A 16,255-nucleotide genomic window follows, 5' to 3' on the forward strand; every position below is an offset into this window, starting at 1 on the left:
GTTCAGAGTGAAAGGGGTGAAGAGAAAATGAGCGATATTGAGAAAATTGTCGGATCTAGAACACATTAACCACCGGCTGCACAGATTTGACATATTCCATTTCATATCTGCTTTGGTAATGCTGATTTTCTGGTTTAGATATAGTTTACTCCTAGTTCAGACGTCATTTAGTCCAGTTTTAGCCCTGGTTTAGTCCTGATTTCAGCTTGGTACTTCAGAGAACAAATTCACCGCCTGCCAAACAAAAAAGTCAGAACAAAACAAAGGTCACAAGCTGTAATATTTTGTTGGAGCACCTTCAGCTTTGAATATGACACTTTTTCGCTGTGGCTTTGTTGTAATAAGCTTCTGTGATGTCAAAAGATCCAGTGTTGCGTTCATTTTTCACCAAGATCTTGCATTGGCGGTGGGAGAGTGTGACCACTGCGCAAAGCATTCAAAGTCTCAATGGGGTTAAGATCTGGACTCAGGCAGTGTAATTCAGGAACTCGCTGTGTACTGTTCGAGAGCCACTGATGTAGAGTATGCAAATCAATTCAGAGTTTCTGCTGCATGACATACTTCCCTCATTATGTACTATGGATTCCTTATTTATTCACAGTTTGCAGAATTTCAAACTTTTGCCCATCGTTTTGTTGCCTCCAGAACAGCACATAGTAGACCTTTTTGTTCTGGGAAGCCGTTTGGGACGGGACCGCACGGCTCGTGTGATCACCCAGCCCGCGACCCTCTCACCCCTCTGTTCATGCCCTCTTTTTAATTACCCACAATGCTCTCCGGGGGCGCACCCTTTCTGTCATGTTCGTGAGTTGGAGCGGAGAAGGAGAGGAGGAGAGGAAGCGGCTCCGGGGGAGGTTTATGTAGATTGATCCACAGCTAATCCTCGGGCCCCAGATCTCCCGTGTAGTCGGTGTTAAGTCCGCACCGCTGCTCTCCCAGCCAGAATGCAGGCAAATTAAAGGAGGATGTAAAAGATTTCTACATTTCTCTGCATTTTGTAGTTACACCAAGAAAAGTGATGTAAAAAAAAAAAAAAAAAGCTATCACAGGACTAGCTCTTGATTGAAAAAAGCAAAATGAGAATGAGAACCTAATCAATTGGAAAAGAAGTGGGTTAGTTTCATGTTTTAGTGTGACCGAGCCCCACCCAGGTCAAAATGTCGAACATTGAGGGCATGTTTTACTCCTTTATATTTTCAAAGGCGTAATACAATCTCTTATAAATTCTCTATTATAGTTGACCAGGTGGGAGGAGTTCATGGTTGCTAGGTAACGGAGCAGCATAAATGTTAAACGGTCAGTTGCAAATGTCTGCGTCTGTGACAGAGATGGGTTAAAATGATATATTTGACAGCTAATTAATATTTCTAGTATAGTTTCAGGTATATTTAGTCAGTTATCAGTTTCTGGCTATGTTTATCTTAATCTATGCTAAGCTAATTTAAGAAATGTGATTAAAGTGATCAGTTATGTGTGTGATAGCTCTGACTCATTGTAATACGTTGTTCCCCGTTACTTTTCAGATCAGATGTCATTTGTAACAGATTGACATAATTTAAATTCTTAAACTGCCCATGTGTCCGAATTCATTGTGTTGAGCTGATGAAGAATTCCAGATAATCATAATACAGTCCTACATTCCCTAATATTGGTCCTTCGAGCCGGATCCTACATTCCCCAATACAATCAATATTAGAGGTGGGCATAGATTCATTTTTTTAATCTAGATTAATCTAGATTAATTTTTGGGCCATTTTACCAGATCAGAAAAAACAGGCCTCTATTTGTGAGCGTGGGAAACATGTGCGTGTCTCCTGATTGGTCAACAGTGTCAACAGTGTCACGTGATCACTGTCACAACAACGCAGTTCATGCTGCTGCAGCTTCTGCTACTACGAGCTTCAACTTGGCGATAGTTCTGTCAAAATGGAGATAAACGTCGACAACACGAAGATGCTGGACGTAGAAAAGTAGCTGTAAAGTTCGTCTCCAAACTCAGTAAGTGCTGTGGTTAAACTCTGCTCGCGGTTGAAATGTAGCTGAAAAAGGCTCTCGTGAACTTTTGGTGATAAAGTTGCGCTGTTTCGTGTGGGGCTGTGGCCATGAAATGAGTTGTTTATGTCGCTGTTTTGAAAGAGGGAGGCGCTGCGGTGTTTTTCTGTCTTGTTTTCACTCTGTCATTGGCCGCTGCTTCTGTGTGTTCGCTTTGGAGACGCTATATTCACTCACATTTCTCCTGTGCGTCCGAAATTGGGCATTAAAGTCGTGTAATGTGTGCTGACCATAAAATATCACGGTGAAAGTCACCATAGCTTGCAGAGTATAGACCCAGCTCCCAACCCAGCTTTGAGAGCTTTTTTTAATCGCCCGATAAGAGTCTCGCATTAACGCAGCACGTTAACGCCGATAACGGCCCACCTCTAATCAATATATTGGACATTTTCATTCAGCTTTCTTCTTGATCTAACGTTGTGTATTTTGCTTATTTTTGTAGCCATATGATATCTTTCCATGAAGGTAAAAAAACAAAAGTGCAAATTTAGGGTGAGATGGAACTCATTGTCCCATAGACTGACTTCACTCTCTTTGGCAGAACATCATGATGAATTTCCCCGAACATCATGAAGCGGGGCCATAATGAATTTCCTTCTCGTCTTCTCATTCTGAGCGTGAACATATTTGATTAGTTTGAGTAAATCCCCGTAAATCCTACAAGCTGCACCTTTAACAAACAGCGCGTGAGGTTTCCAGGCAACTCCCACTCAGTCTGCTGCTCATGGACTGATCAGGAATGGTTCATAAGGATTCAAAGAGTTGGGCTCTTTTACAGTTATGGAATATGCAATCATTGTACTGTCACTTTCATATATTTAGTGATTTGCTGGGAATTGTTTACAGTCCAAATTAGTTTGATTGAGTGCCTGCAAAAACTATACCAATTTTAAACCACAGTAAGTGCCGTTCCTGTTGCTTTCAAATATCACATTGCTTGAAACTGCATGTCAGCTTTGTTCAGGCAGGTCTGGTACCTCAAATATTGCGGGACCCATATGTTTACACTTCATAAAAGGTCAATTTGAATTTTAAAAAATATTTCTATTTGTTAAATGCCAGACGAATGAGAGAAGTTTACATACACTTACGTATGTATGTAAAAGTTAACATAAACAGATTACTACACCCTTAAACAATTTGGGAAAGCCCAGATGGCGATGTCATGTCTTTGGAAGCACAAGTCTGGTTCATCCTTGGGTGCAATTTCAAGACACTTAAAGGTGCCAGGTTCATTGTGTTACGGCCCCAGGCCTCCAATCTCCCTCCAGTTTGTATTAGTTTTGGTCGTGTGGCTAATTTCCCTTTGTCCTCCATGGAAACCTGGCTGTGTGAGCCCTGGCCTGGGATTGGAGGACTCGTTTCATGCTCGGTTCTGGTTGGCTGCTCGTCCTTGGTCCTGATTGGTGCGATATTGGAACGCCTGGCCCCAATCGACCACCTGCTGCAGCCACGCCTATAAAAAGGCCACGCCTAAGGACATTCAAGGCTGCTGGTCTTTGTGGCCAGTATGCCATCGAGTGCCCCACCCTTGTTTGTGTGTCCAGGGGCACTCGTGTTGTTTGAGTTGTGTTTCTCGTTTCTGTTGTTGACACTTGTAGTTTTTTGAGACACTTGTTTGTTTTTTGTAAATACTGTATACCTTTTGTTTTAGTATTTTGACATCCCCTGTTAAATTCACCTTTTACACTCCTTTTATTAAATTACAACTCTCCTGTATTTATCCATTTTACATCTTGGTTTTTGCTACAACTTTTAATCTAGCAGAGCTGGGTTGTAACAGTTCAAGCAATAATGGAAATGTCCAGCCATGATACAGATCCCAAAGAAGGCGGGTCTCTGTCTCCCAGATAAGAACGTACTATGGATGAAACTGGTAAAAGTTTGTCATCATCCAGAGTGAAACAAGTACTGTACTGACATGAGCTGAGAGGGAACTCTGCCACGAAGATGCCCTTACTGTGCACTCTTCATGAAACACAGTTGTATCACAAAAACAATAGTTAATACTAAAAAAGCCAATCTGTTGAATCTTTGTGATCATTTTCTGCTTGCAATCGAAGAAAACTGCTAAAAGTAAGTTTTTCGGATCGCGGCATCATAGCAGGGCAGGCCGGACAGGGCTGAAATGTAAGCATTCTCACTTATCTATGGTCAAACATAAAGAAGCAGCGTCCTCGATGAGCTCCCTGCCCCTTTAAGCCTGCGTCTGTGAGTGATATTGCGGTTGAGCCCTGCAGCGTTGAAGGATGATGAAGGCTTTGTGCTAATATGATAACAGGAGGCATGTCTGAAGGCTCGGCTCAGCTTTCGCTCACATCACGGCAAAAGATATCGATCCGGTGTAATTGAAGCAACGCTGCTCGGCCCCCTGGCTTATAATTAGCAAATCCTGTATCTGAAAACTGTCTGCACTTATTGTTAATTGTGCTACCCAATCTATGGCGTGTAATAAAAGCCGCTCAGAGTATTAAATTAATCTCTATATGAGTGAAATGGGCAATCTGGGCTTCGTCTGGGAAAAATAACTCATTCATTAGATCTTTAATGAATTTGCCACAAAGATATTAATTTCAATTAGTTTCTCAAATAATAGTTGAATATTGAAAGTAGGACCTGTCCACATATAAGACATAAGACATATATGACAGATGAAAGTGCATCAATAGCACCCCCAAATTCAGAGACAAAAAGAAGTAAATCTGAAAGTAAATCAAACACAAATTCAAGAGGTTACAAGTTGGGCCTAGTTTCAAGACTTCAACTTCAAAACTACTGTCGTTGGATTAAGTTCACGAGCGGAGACGAGTCGGAGGCTGTAGTGCAGAGAGAGGCTTCATGCTGCGGTCGGCCGTATCTCTGCTGTTTTATCTGAGGGCATCAGGAGTTCACTCAGAGGAGAGGAACAGCCAGTTTACACTCGCTCAGCCTCTCACTGATAAAAGAGCGGAGATAAGGCCAGACTTTGAGTGGTTCCTTGGTAGAAAAAAAATTAAGTTTAAAAAAAGGGATAAAATTGTTGCAGTCTGACTATTTTGTGTTTTGAAGTCGAATGATAGTCGTAGTCGCATTAAGTAAGTGCTTTATTTGTCATTGCACAACCATACAACAAAATAGGTAGAGGTATCGGAGGTAGAGGAAACCGTAGCACCTGGAGGAAACCTGGCTGGCTGCCTTCAGTCTCCTCTGATCCTCTGAAACGGTGCAGCGCCTCATGGGTTTGTCCTTGTTTCAGAGCGTGGCGTCCTGCACTGGTCAGCTCCTCCCTCTTCCTCTTCCTCTAGCGCAGCTCCCTCCACGCCTCAACAGTCGAGCAGTTAATCTGTTTAATTCTCCAGTGAACGTCCATGAGCCAGAACAATAGTAGGGATGGAAGGCATGTGTGGCTTAGCTGTGAGTGAGTCTTGCCTGGATACCTCCTCGTTGGTCCCTTCCTTGTTTTCCTGTAGCGCCTCTTGTGACGCCTCCACTGTGCTGCAGGTGTGGGGGGGCTCTTGGTGCCTCTTCAGTGTCTCAGAAGAAGAAATGTGTTGGTCTCATATGCCTTTAGCTCATAAGTTAGCTGTTTGCTTACTTTTTTTTAAACTTCTTTCTTCAGGACCATTATGGAGTCTTTGCAGTAAAAAAAAAAAAAAAATCAGCGGAACCACACGAAAACACAGCAAAGACGTAAAAAAGTATCCAGTAAAACATTGTGGAGCGCAGAAAACACAAATGCAGTTCGCAGGAAAAGGCCAAAAACGCAGCTGTACAAAGAGAGAGCGAGGTTGCTGCTTGTTTACATGTCGCCACCATGATAGTCGGCCATCTTTATAGTAATGATAATGTTATTGTCACACTGCTTGACAAAGAAAATATAGTCGCCGCCTGGGTTTGACCAAACGTTATGATCTCGGGTTTGTTTTAGTTGATCAGGGTTACGTTCAGCAACACTTTGTACCTCAAGAACGAGATCAGCTGATGACCTGAACATACTGAATGGTTATTCCATAAGTGGATTTCTTCTTCCCTGATGGAACAGACATATTCAGTGTTGACATGGATGGACCACCAGAGTCCAGATCTTAACCCCACTGAGAATCTTTTGGATTTGTGCTGGAGAAGGCTTTAGCGCTGTGGTCACACTCTCCCATCATTAATACAAGATCTTGGTGAAAAATTAACGTAAGTCTGGATCTTTTGACTTTGCAGAAACTTACTGAAACATTGGCACAGCAACTGCAGGCTGAAATCAAAGCTAAAGGCGGTCCAACGAACTATAAGAGCGTGTAATCTTTGTTTTGGTCAGGCAGTGTATAAAACTGTAAACTCCACATTTTACAGCACAGTAATAGCATTAAAATAGTATACTACACTTTTTACATCGTATAAGTCTAATAAGAAGTAATTACAGAAATTCCATGTAAACAGAACACACACGTAGTTCTTCCCTTCATGGTAAAATGACTAATCATAGCCCAAACCCAGTCTAAAAAGTGTGACATTTGAAGCACTATAACACCATTCTTCCAGCTCCTTGTGCTACCGTATGTCCCTCGTGCTATGTCCTTCTGTGTGTCACTGTTGTCGTGTGCTGTGAAGTCGCATATGTTTTTTTTTTTTTTCTCATATGCTGTCGGAGGCTCAGGGATGGACTTGTCATGACAGCTCTGGCACTAAAACGTCACACTCGGACAGAGGTGTGAGGAGCTCAGAGTGCAATATAGACAGACTGTGTTCTCACCTGCTGCCTGAGCTTGTCCGGATCAAACATGTCGCACACAGATCGTAACTGTAGATGTAGCTAGAACGAACCCCGGTCAAAAAATCAGTGCAGCAGTGCTCCTATACATGGAGGGAGAAGTTTGTATTTTGGAACTGTTTGTAACCGCTTCTAGTTTTATGTTGTTGAAATTAAGTTTTCATATTCATTGCTTGACCAGGATTTTGCCTGAATTCAACTGTTCTGATCAGAGGGTGCTGCAGTTGTTCAGTTCCAGCATGTTCATCAACACTATGTGCCCAAAGAATGAGATTAGCCAACGACCTGAACATCCTGAATGACCAGGTTATTCTATCAATGGATTTCTACTTCCCTGATGGCATGGGCAATTCCAAGATGACAATGCCAGGATTCATCGAGCTGACATTGTGCAAGGTCTTGGTGAAAATTTAGAGCAAATTCAGTGCAAAATGTGTGTTGTAATCAAAGCTTAAGGCTGGCCAAACAAATATTAGAACTTTTGTGCTTTTTTTGGTCAGGCAGGGTTTAAAACAAAACAACACAAGAATTTCAGTGGTGTTGTCACACCTGCTGAGTAGTCATAAGGCTATATTCCATTCATCCATTTTATTCAGCTTCATCTGGAGCCGAGTCACGGAGGCAGCAGTCTGAGCAGAGATGCCCAGACTTCCCTATAAACGTACACTTCCTCCAACTGTTCTCGGGGGATCCCGAGGGTTTCCCAGGCTCCTATCTTAAAGAGCTGGTCTGGGGAGGCAATAAAATGTTAGCGATCACATAAGCTTTCGGACACTATTGTGTTGGACATACGTCGTTTCCAGGAGCTAACGGCGTTGTAGGTGTTTGGTGGTGCCCCCAAAATGTCGGATTTCTATGGTAATCTTGGATCTATAATATTCCATGCAAAACTTTCCCTCCTTGAACTGCCACCTTAACGCGGTGAAGGGGTTTGATCCTGGGAGCTCTGTTGTCGGGGTCTTCGTGAGTCTCTCATGGCAAACAGGTCCTAGTTGACGGATCAGACAAAGAGCGGTTCAGAAGCTACTAGAGACCAACTGAGAATCGTGAGCCTGTCCTTCTGTGGACCCACCACCTGCATGAGGAGCCATAGGGGGCTGGTGATTTGGCCACAACACGGCAACGGGCAAGTGGAAGAAGATGGATGGATGGATGGATGGATGGATGGATGGATGGGTGGATGGCATCCAGAACTTTATTCATGAATTGATTTAAATTGGAAAAAATAAGCTGTTACTTTCACTACTTTTACTACTGATTATTTCACTATCAATATTCATGTTACATCACAGTTTATAGTAATATGCGGATATCAATTAAAAATGTGGATTGGACACCCTAAATTCCCTTGCTGTATTTCCGTATTGAAAGTGTCTGGGATGGGTGGAGACTTATGTCCCCGTGTGGTTCTAAGCTCACGCAGCTAATCGAGCTCTGAATGCTTTTAGTCCAACGTGCGCTGGTCCTGGGAGTGCCCTGAAGAATGGGGATTATCTTTGGGCCGCTCCTAATGTAAAGTCCAGACAAAGCCCACTGAAATCTCACATTGGAACTGAGCACACAAGTGTTTTCTGTCCATTAGCTACAAATGGGACGTCCTGAAGTGGTAATGTTCTTAAGGTCGCAGCCCGTCGAGGATATACGTAGTGCAATGGCAGGTCTCTTACCCCTCAGTAATCCCGGAGACAGTAAAATTGGAGTGTGGACACTTTAGCGGCGCTGGGGCTGTCATTTGGTCTGAGTGGGCTCTTAAGGGTTTGTGGTTCAAGGCCGAGGCGCCCGCAGGTCAAAGGGATAATGGAAATAGACTAGTGTTATTGCAGACTGGGCTTTGGAGTGAGAGGACAGGGGCAGTTCTGTTTGTGGTTTTATTGATTTGTTTTTATTCCTCAAAAGCACCATTTTATACAATTTGTCCTTTTTGCGAGCTTTGTTACAGCTTTGTATGTATGTACAGTATGTTGCTTAAGCTGTTTCTTCTTCCACTCACATTTGAAGTCCATAAACCATCACTAGACATACATTAATTTTGACATCATGAAACCACAGCACATTTTTACCAATCACAAATGTCTAAATTTGTCTAATGCTGAGCTCTTCCAGCATCATTTACCTGCATGTTACTGCTTCTAATTGCATTATAGCTGATTGTTGTTGTTTAGTTTTTCATTCCATCAATAGGTATAACATTTATGTAGGGGAGAGCAGAGTGGGTTGGGTTACAAAAGACATTTCTCAGCTTTTCTACCAAGGCTTTCAATGAGTAGATATCTCTGAATCAGGGTGTCAAACATACGGCCCGCGGGTCTAATCCAGCCCGCAAGATGATTTAATCCGGCCCCTGCCCTGTAGAGCATAAATCCCAGAGTATGTTAAAAAAATAAAAATAAAAAATAAAGTAGCCTAAGTCTCTAGCCCATTCCTGTGCGGAGTCATGATTTTTTAAAGAATAACCAGAATGTTCATTCTAGCCACTAGGGGGTATTACATTTAAAAAAAGGAAAGAGTTCCGCACGTGTCCAGCAGAGGGCACTGACATAATAAGAGCTCAGGATATGAACAACACATTATAAAGCCATGTGGTATATAGACAGTCTGCCCCAGGGCGTCTGTGGCTTCAATAATAGCTTAGCATCACCGAGTGTGGAGTGAATGAATAATGACTACTATGTAGTACTTTGAGGAACTTGTGACACAGGCTTGTAAAGTGCAATACAAGTGTAAGCCCTTGTTTTTAATGAAGTTAAAGTTAAGTCAAGTTAAGTTGGGGCTTTGACCAAATCACAGCTTATTATCATTCATTTATTGGAAACATTTTCTCTGTTATAAGCGGCCCGTGACCCTCCGTGGGAGATGAATTTCGGCCTGTGACCCAAAATGACTTTGACACCCCTGCTCTAAATCATGAGGCTTTAATATTCAATACAAACCAATTTAAACCTTTCCCATGACCGAGGAGGATTGAGTTAGTCCAAGGGAAGGGTTGGGTCATTATTCTGAAGGGTAGACATTAACATTAATCTATGACAGGACGATATCATATAAAAAAAATTATGTTTATTTGGAAAAAGGTAGAATATTGATACTAAAACGCTCCGCCTAATGTACATTTCAGTCAAGTAAACAGGACTCTTATAGACATCGAGACCAACAAGTGATGGTTTGAAGACTTGGCAAGCGCATTTGTCAAAGTGAAACAATGGGATTAAATGTTTGCTATCAGTGATAAGTGCGTGGGTTCTCGTAGAGTCATTATGAAAACGAATATAACCCTCCACATAAATGGAACGAAAACAGAATGAGAACAACGCTCCAATCGGTGTTGAGTTTTAACGGCTGGCTGATGCACGAGCGCACGTTTCTGCGATTACTGTTTATGCAGCCACAGATATCCAATTACCCTGAAATCTCAGTGCAAACATTCCCTCTTCCTGGATTTCACCTCTGCCCACAGTGCAGCTTCCCGGGATAATTGAGTTCAGAGTTTTTGTTCGAAAAGAACATGGAAAGCAGCTCGGGAAGTTGTAATGAGTCTGTGCAGGGGCAGGAAGTATGTCTCTTGTTGTTCTATAGTGTGAGTCGTTCATGCAGTAAATTATATATAATATTGGCAGTTTGAGGAGGGACACATTTTAAGGCTAGAAGACAATTTGAACAGCTAAAAGCTCCTTCTGCACAAGTTACTATTTGCCTTACTCATCCTGAGTAAATATTTGACAAGTTTGATTACCCCGCCGTACCACTTAACCACTTAACCCCCGCCTTAGCCGACTGCATTTTCTCCAGTTTGGCATTCCCCAAATTTAGAAGCTTCTAAAAGCAACAAGGCAAGGCAAGTTTATTTGTAGAGCACAATTCATACACAAGGCAATTCAAAGAAAAGGGGCAGATATTATAAGACTTGTTCTTCTCCTCTGCTCCGTTTCATTCATACTGTGTTGGCTTGGCGGTTTTATTGTGATTGTGAACATCACTTTTGAATGAAATAAATAAATAAAATGAAATGAAATGAAATGAAATGAAATGAAATGAAAGTGCTTCACAGTTGCATAAATATAAGAAAACAAGTACAATCAATAAAAACATCAACATAAAATTAATCAATTACAGTAAAAGGCAAGAGTGCAGATAAAATACTTTCAGTCATATGAACGGGCAAAAAGAAGTGTTTTCAGCCTGGATTTGAACATTGTCAGAGTTGAGGCCTGTCTCACGTCCTCATGAAGACTGTTCCAGATTTTAGCTGCATGAAACTGATGGTGCTAAACCATGAAAAGACTTGCACACAAGCAGAGCTGTTTGAAATTCTATTCTCTGTGTGACAGGAAGCCAGTGCAGAGACCGGAGCACTGGACTAATATGGTTGTAATATGTACTGCAGCTCTGACAGCTCGTTTAGAGAGGCCAGTGAGCAGCCGTTACAGTCGTCTAACCTGCTGGAGACAAATGCATGGATAAGTCTCTCTAAGTCTGGTTTTGACACAAAAATAGCAACAAAAACAAGAATGAAAATTAAAAAGCAACAAAATACGTGAAAAAAGCGACAAAAATGTGACAAAAATGAAGCACCAGATAAACGATCTAATACACTGTTGCTCTCCAGTCCAGAAGCTTATAGATTTGGGTAAAGAAAATGTGCTCACTTATGGTGGGTGTTAAAGTTTAATGGCTCCTTCAGGGATTGTATTTGTGAAAATACTACTATAGACCGGTATAGTGAATTTGAGGTATAGTTCTGTCATAGCAGGCTCTATGCAATGTTTTTAGCTAACTTCCTGTTGGCCGGTGTAAATTAAGTTAAAAATAAAATAATAAGAAAAAAATAAAATATAACCTAAATAAACGCCAAGCCGAATGTGTTTCATGACAATGATTTCAGATTGTGATGTTATTTTAACATTTGTTAGCATCAAACAAACGTTAGCCGTTAGCTTCAAGGCTAAAACAGCTACAGTTACACTATTTTCGTGCTGTGTAAAGCTTTTCATTATTGTGATTATCCAAAAGCTGCTTTTTTCTACCACGTACTGTTATAGAAATCTGTATTCATTTCAACAAGACATGGCTAACTCTCCATAGGAATAAGATACAGGAAACAGTTGTTAAGCTAGGAAGTTAGCATCTCACACAGAGCCTATTCACCTTTTTGGTACTGGAGCTATTAAAAAAGTCAGCTTAGCATGGCAAAAGTTTAGATGAAGGCGAACAATGCTGACAGCTCACAACTAATCACTCATCTATCCTCATCTGACTCGCTTATTGCTTCTTTGTTCAGCTTCATTTTTTAAAACTTTCTTTCCCTTTGGTGCTTCTAAAATTATGCATGAGTCCATCAGTGTGTTGTTTTGTCTTTTGCCCAGTGGTGTAAGGAGTCCTTGTCTGTCCCCTGTCCGATGTGTCAGCTCCGGGGACACGTCCGTGGAGACGGGACAAGAGCGGGCAGCTTGTGGCCTCTGAACCCCTTGTTTATGTCAGAGAGTTAGAGCAGACACCAAAAGAGTGGACATCAGTAGCAACAGTAGCAATCTTGGGCAGTATATGAGGCTCGTTTTGACCTTATAACCTGAAGAAACATGGTTACAAGAGATATTTATAGGCCAGTAATTTTAGGAAGTAGTTTTGTAATCACAATATTGCAAGTTTCTGTATAGTCTAATTATTGTATATTATCACGCATAGAAGCAAATTCCTTATAACACACATATTACAGTTGTCTCTATTTTGTGTATGTTACAACGAGTCAATTCAATTAAGAAAAATCTATTTTATTTGATTTTAAATCCTTAGCATTGTGCTCCTGTTTTTAGGCTTAGTTAATTGAGAACCACTGTGGTAGTTAAAGGCCCAATACCTGATTTTTGTCCTTTTTTATTGCAAACAATAAAAGAGGAAGTCACTAAATGTTATTTGTGGTACAAACCCAAATGAACCCAGAAATGCTAGAAAACTAGTCTGCAAATTCATGAAAGTGATCAAAAACGCTTTATTCTTGTGTTTTCCACAAAAAATGTATGATTTTACAATATATTAAAGGAGGGAAAAACACATTTTCCTAACATACAAGAAAAAAAAATCAGGTATTGTGCCTTATACGGGGGGTATTATGCAAAATCGACTTTTTCAAGCTTTACATCATGTTATTATGTCATTCCCTCATTAAAAACATGCCTGAAGTGTTGCCTTGGCACATTCACGTATTTTTGAGTAATCTGTAAAAACTCTGATGGCAGCTATTTTAGGGATAGCTTTGCCTGAGTCCTCCTAGGAACGCCCCCACCTCCTGGAGACGCCTCCGAGCTTTCGTCACCAGCCGAGTAACCAACCACTGCTCCTCAGCAGAACCCCCTCCCCACTGATGCCTCAGACAGTGTGTGGAGGGGGCGTGTCTGAAAGGGTCAGAGGTTCTTAAAGAGACAGAGGCCTATTTCAAGACATTCACTACAGCCATTTTGAGAGAGAAATTTTATACAAGGCAGTTATTCTAATTTACTGCATTTACAGACCAACAGAAGGTTTCGTCATCATTGTAGTGTGTTATAGACTGGTGCTATGTGATTGAAAAAGCATAATACCCCCTCTTTAAAGAATGGCCTGCATCTACAAACAACTTTGTGTGTCATGGATTTAGATGCCAAAATGCTTAATGTCTGTTTCTGCTCATCGCCCTTTCCACCTTGTACTCTCTGTCTAATAATGAAACAACACACAAATACAAAACCCTTAAATTAACAAAATACATTAGAGCAGAACTGAGTAACTCATGCCCCTAGAGGCCATAAGCGCCACTGCAGGTGTCGTAGCGTGTTACAGTTTTTTACTCATTAATTGTCCGTGAGAGTAAATACTAACACTGACAGAAAAGACAAAGGGAGAGAGGGATATTGCACATCCAATTACACAATGGAGATATTTTTTTCAGTCAAACTTGGCTGTAAATACTGTTTAAGTGGCGCTAGCCTCCAGTTAGCTTTGTCCGTTAGCCTGCTAGCTTCTTCTTCATGATTCTATTAGTGTGTATTGGGTCACCACCTCAGTGCTGCAATTGCGGTTTTCTGGCCAGAGACAATTGTGGTTTTCTGGCCAGAGACACCGGGGGGAGATGAAAGACCCCCATCAACCCATTAACACAAGGACTTATTAAGGGTAACAAGTTACTTAGTTCTTCTTTAAAATAACAATTGCTGCTCCTGGTTGGTTGACAGGTTGTTTACACCGAAATGTCCACTCTTGTGATTAATGCCATAGAGTTATATTTGGTTGCTCATTGTATCACAGTGTTTTGCAACCAGGGGTACAGGGACCCCTGGGGGTACTTGAGCACTTGGCAGGGGGGTAATAAAAGGTGGAAATGTGTAAAGCAAGAACATTTTTTTTTAGGTTTTTCAGTAAAAAAGTTTGAATTTGAGAGAATTTTCGTATCATTTTGAACATGAAGCTCAACTGTGATTCATTTTAATTTCATGAAGTAAACTAGGCATGGCATGTTTGTTTTTGTAATCACCATGGTTTTGACAACATGCTATTTCCATCCATCTCTCCATTATCTTGCCGTTCTCCTCTATTAATCAATCACTTCTCTCTCTTCTCTGTGTCTCTCTCTCCAGCTCGAGTCTGCGACAACGCCATGCTCCGTTGTCAGAACGGCGGCACGTGCCATCACCACCAGCGCTGCCTCTGCTCGCCAGGCTTCACGGGCGTCCTGTGTGAGCGCGCACGCTGCCAAGGCCCCGGGGAATGCGACGACCAGCTATCCGGACGGGCTTTCTCCCATCGCGCACCACGGCTCGTTTCTACCGCCCTGCTAGCGCTACTGCTAACGACCGCTTTCCTTTGCTGAGAGACCCGGAAGACTGTCTCGTAACCAAAATCCACGCAAGTTTAAAGACTGGACCTCCCCCACAAAACCTTAAAGACAGATATACTATCTAAATAACTCTTTTTGTACTGTCTATCTCAACCAGGAAGTGGACAATGATTGACCATACAAGGACTGGTGAAATCACATGACCACGGTTTCCTTCTTGGATTGGTTGAGCTGTAAAGAAAAAAAAAAGCAAGCAACAGACTTCTATTCAGTGGGTTCAGGAAGTGATCGTGCTCTATTTATTCCTGTGTTATTAAGTTGAAGTCTGACACTGAAAAACTTCTAGTCATATTCCGTATAAAAAATAAAATAAAATAAAAAAGGATGATGTAGTGGCAGTAGAAGTTCAAAAACAGCATAATTATGATTGAGAGCAATGGAAAGGGTCTGCAGATGTTGTCTCCAAGCTTTTTACTCAAGGAACTGCATGGAAAGTCGGGCATCTTTATCCTCTTAATCCCCACCTGAACTGAGTGCATTTTCTCCAGTTTGGCTTTACCCAAATCTCAAAGCTTCTTCAAAAAAGTGTGAAAATAGCGATCAAAAGGAGATGGGGAAAAAAAGCTATGAAACCGCAACTAAAGAGCAACAAAATGTGAAAAAGAAGCAACCAAAGAATAACAAAAAAGTGACAAATATGTGACCCATCGCGAGAATGGGGGGCGCAACTCAGTTTTGGGGCATTTTGAGCGGGACATAGCTTGTGAAAATGTAGTCTCCAAAGCTCCCAACAATGTGTATCACATGGAAATCTGATCATATTTGGAGAAGATGTGGCAAGTTGAATTTAGGAACTGGAAATATGTCAAAGAGAGGAATCGGCCTCTAAACTTTTGGGCTGTTCTCACCTCTGATAAAAGGGTTAATTTACATCTCATTTAGAAAAGCCATCCTGCTGTAAATTTCCCCTTGTCGTGTCATGTGTGTGGGGTTTCAGTCCTCAGGCCTTGAGTTCACTCACTCAAACGCACATAAACTGATGGACAATAGGCGTATGTATAAAACTGCCTTTTTTCACTAAAGAATGTGTTAACAACGCCAAACAAAGCAGCGGTGCCTCCTCCCCAAACAACAAAAGGAAACAGGAGATGAGCGTGTTCTAGCGTGGAAACAGAGCGAGACATCAGAGATCAACAAACGCAAAATCCACCGTAATAAAAAGATACAAAACTTACTGTTTGGGGCTTTTCGCGGGAAGCTTTTTTTTAACGCTGAAGCTGCCGTGACCAAAGTGTCGACACTGTTGCTGCTTTGCTATCAAGGCTCTTCATGAGGAAGCGGCGCCACATAATCCGTGATTAAAAAATACACTTCCAAACATTTGTATTGACCTTTATTTAACCAGGATAGTCAAACTGAGATTAAGAATCTCTTTTTCAGGGGAGTCCTGGCCCCAGAGGGGAACCTATTGTACATGTTTTAGTGGTAGGGGAAATCGGAGTACCCGGAGGAAACCTACGCATACACGGGGAGAACATGCAAACTCCACACAGAAAGGCCCCGTCCTGGTGAGAATCGAACCCGGGACCTTCTAGCTGTGAAGCACGAGCACTAACCGCTGCGCTGCCAACATGTTTGTTGTAACGTCCACGATTCAG

The 16,255-nt window shown here is 41.7% G+C and overlaps 1 protein-coding gene across 3 annotated transcripts in view; it reads left to right on the forward strand.

Moving 5' to 3' along the window:
- The window catches only part of LOC306973015 (netrin-G1-like), a 128,916-nt gene extending 113,865 nt beyond the window's left edge, over window positions 1–15,051 (forward strand). For 2 of the 3 annotated variants that reach the window (XM_079569812.1, XM_079569811.1), the window contains exon 7: window positions 14,398–15,050. In XM_079569812.1, coding sequence (XP_079425938.1) covers window positions 14,398–14,630 — 233 coding nt within the window. In that variant the 3' untranslated portion in view covers window positions 14,631–15,050. Of the gene's footprint in view, window positions 1–14,397 lie in introns of all 3 variants that reach the window. The other variant, XM_079569813.1, reaches the window with a different exon arrangement.
- The last annotated feature ends 1,204 nt before the right edge of the window (window positions 15,052–16,255 follow it).

This window comes from Gobius niger (genome assembly GCF_951799975.1).
Source record: "Gobius niger genome assembly, chromosome: 13".
Taxonomy (NCBI): Eukaryota; Metazoa; Chordata; class Actinopteri; order Gobiiformes; family Gobiidae; genus Gobius; species Gobius niger.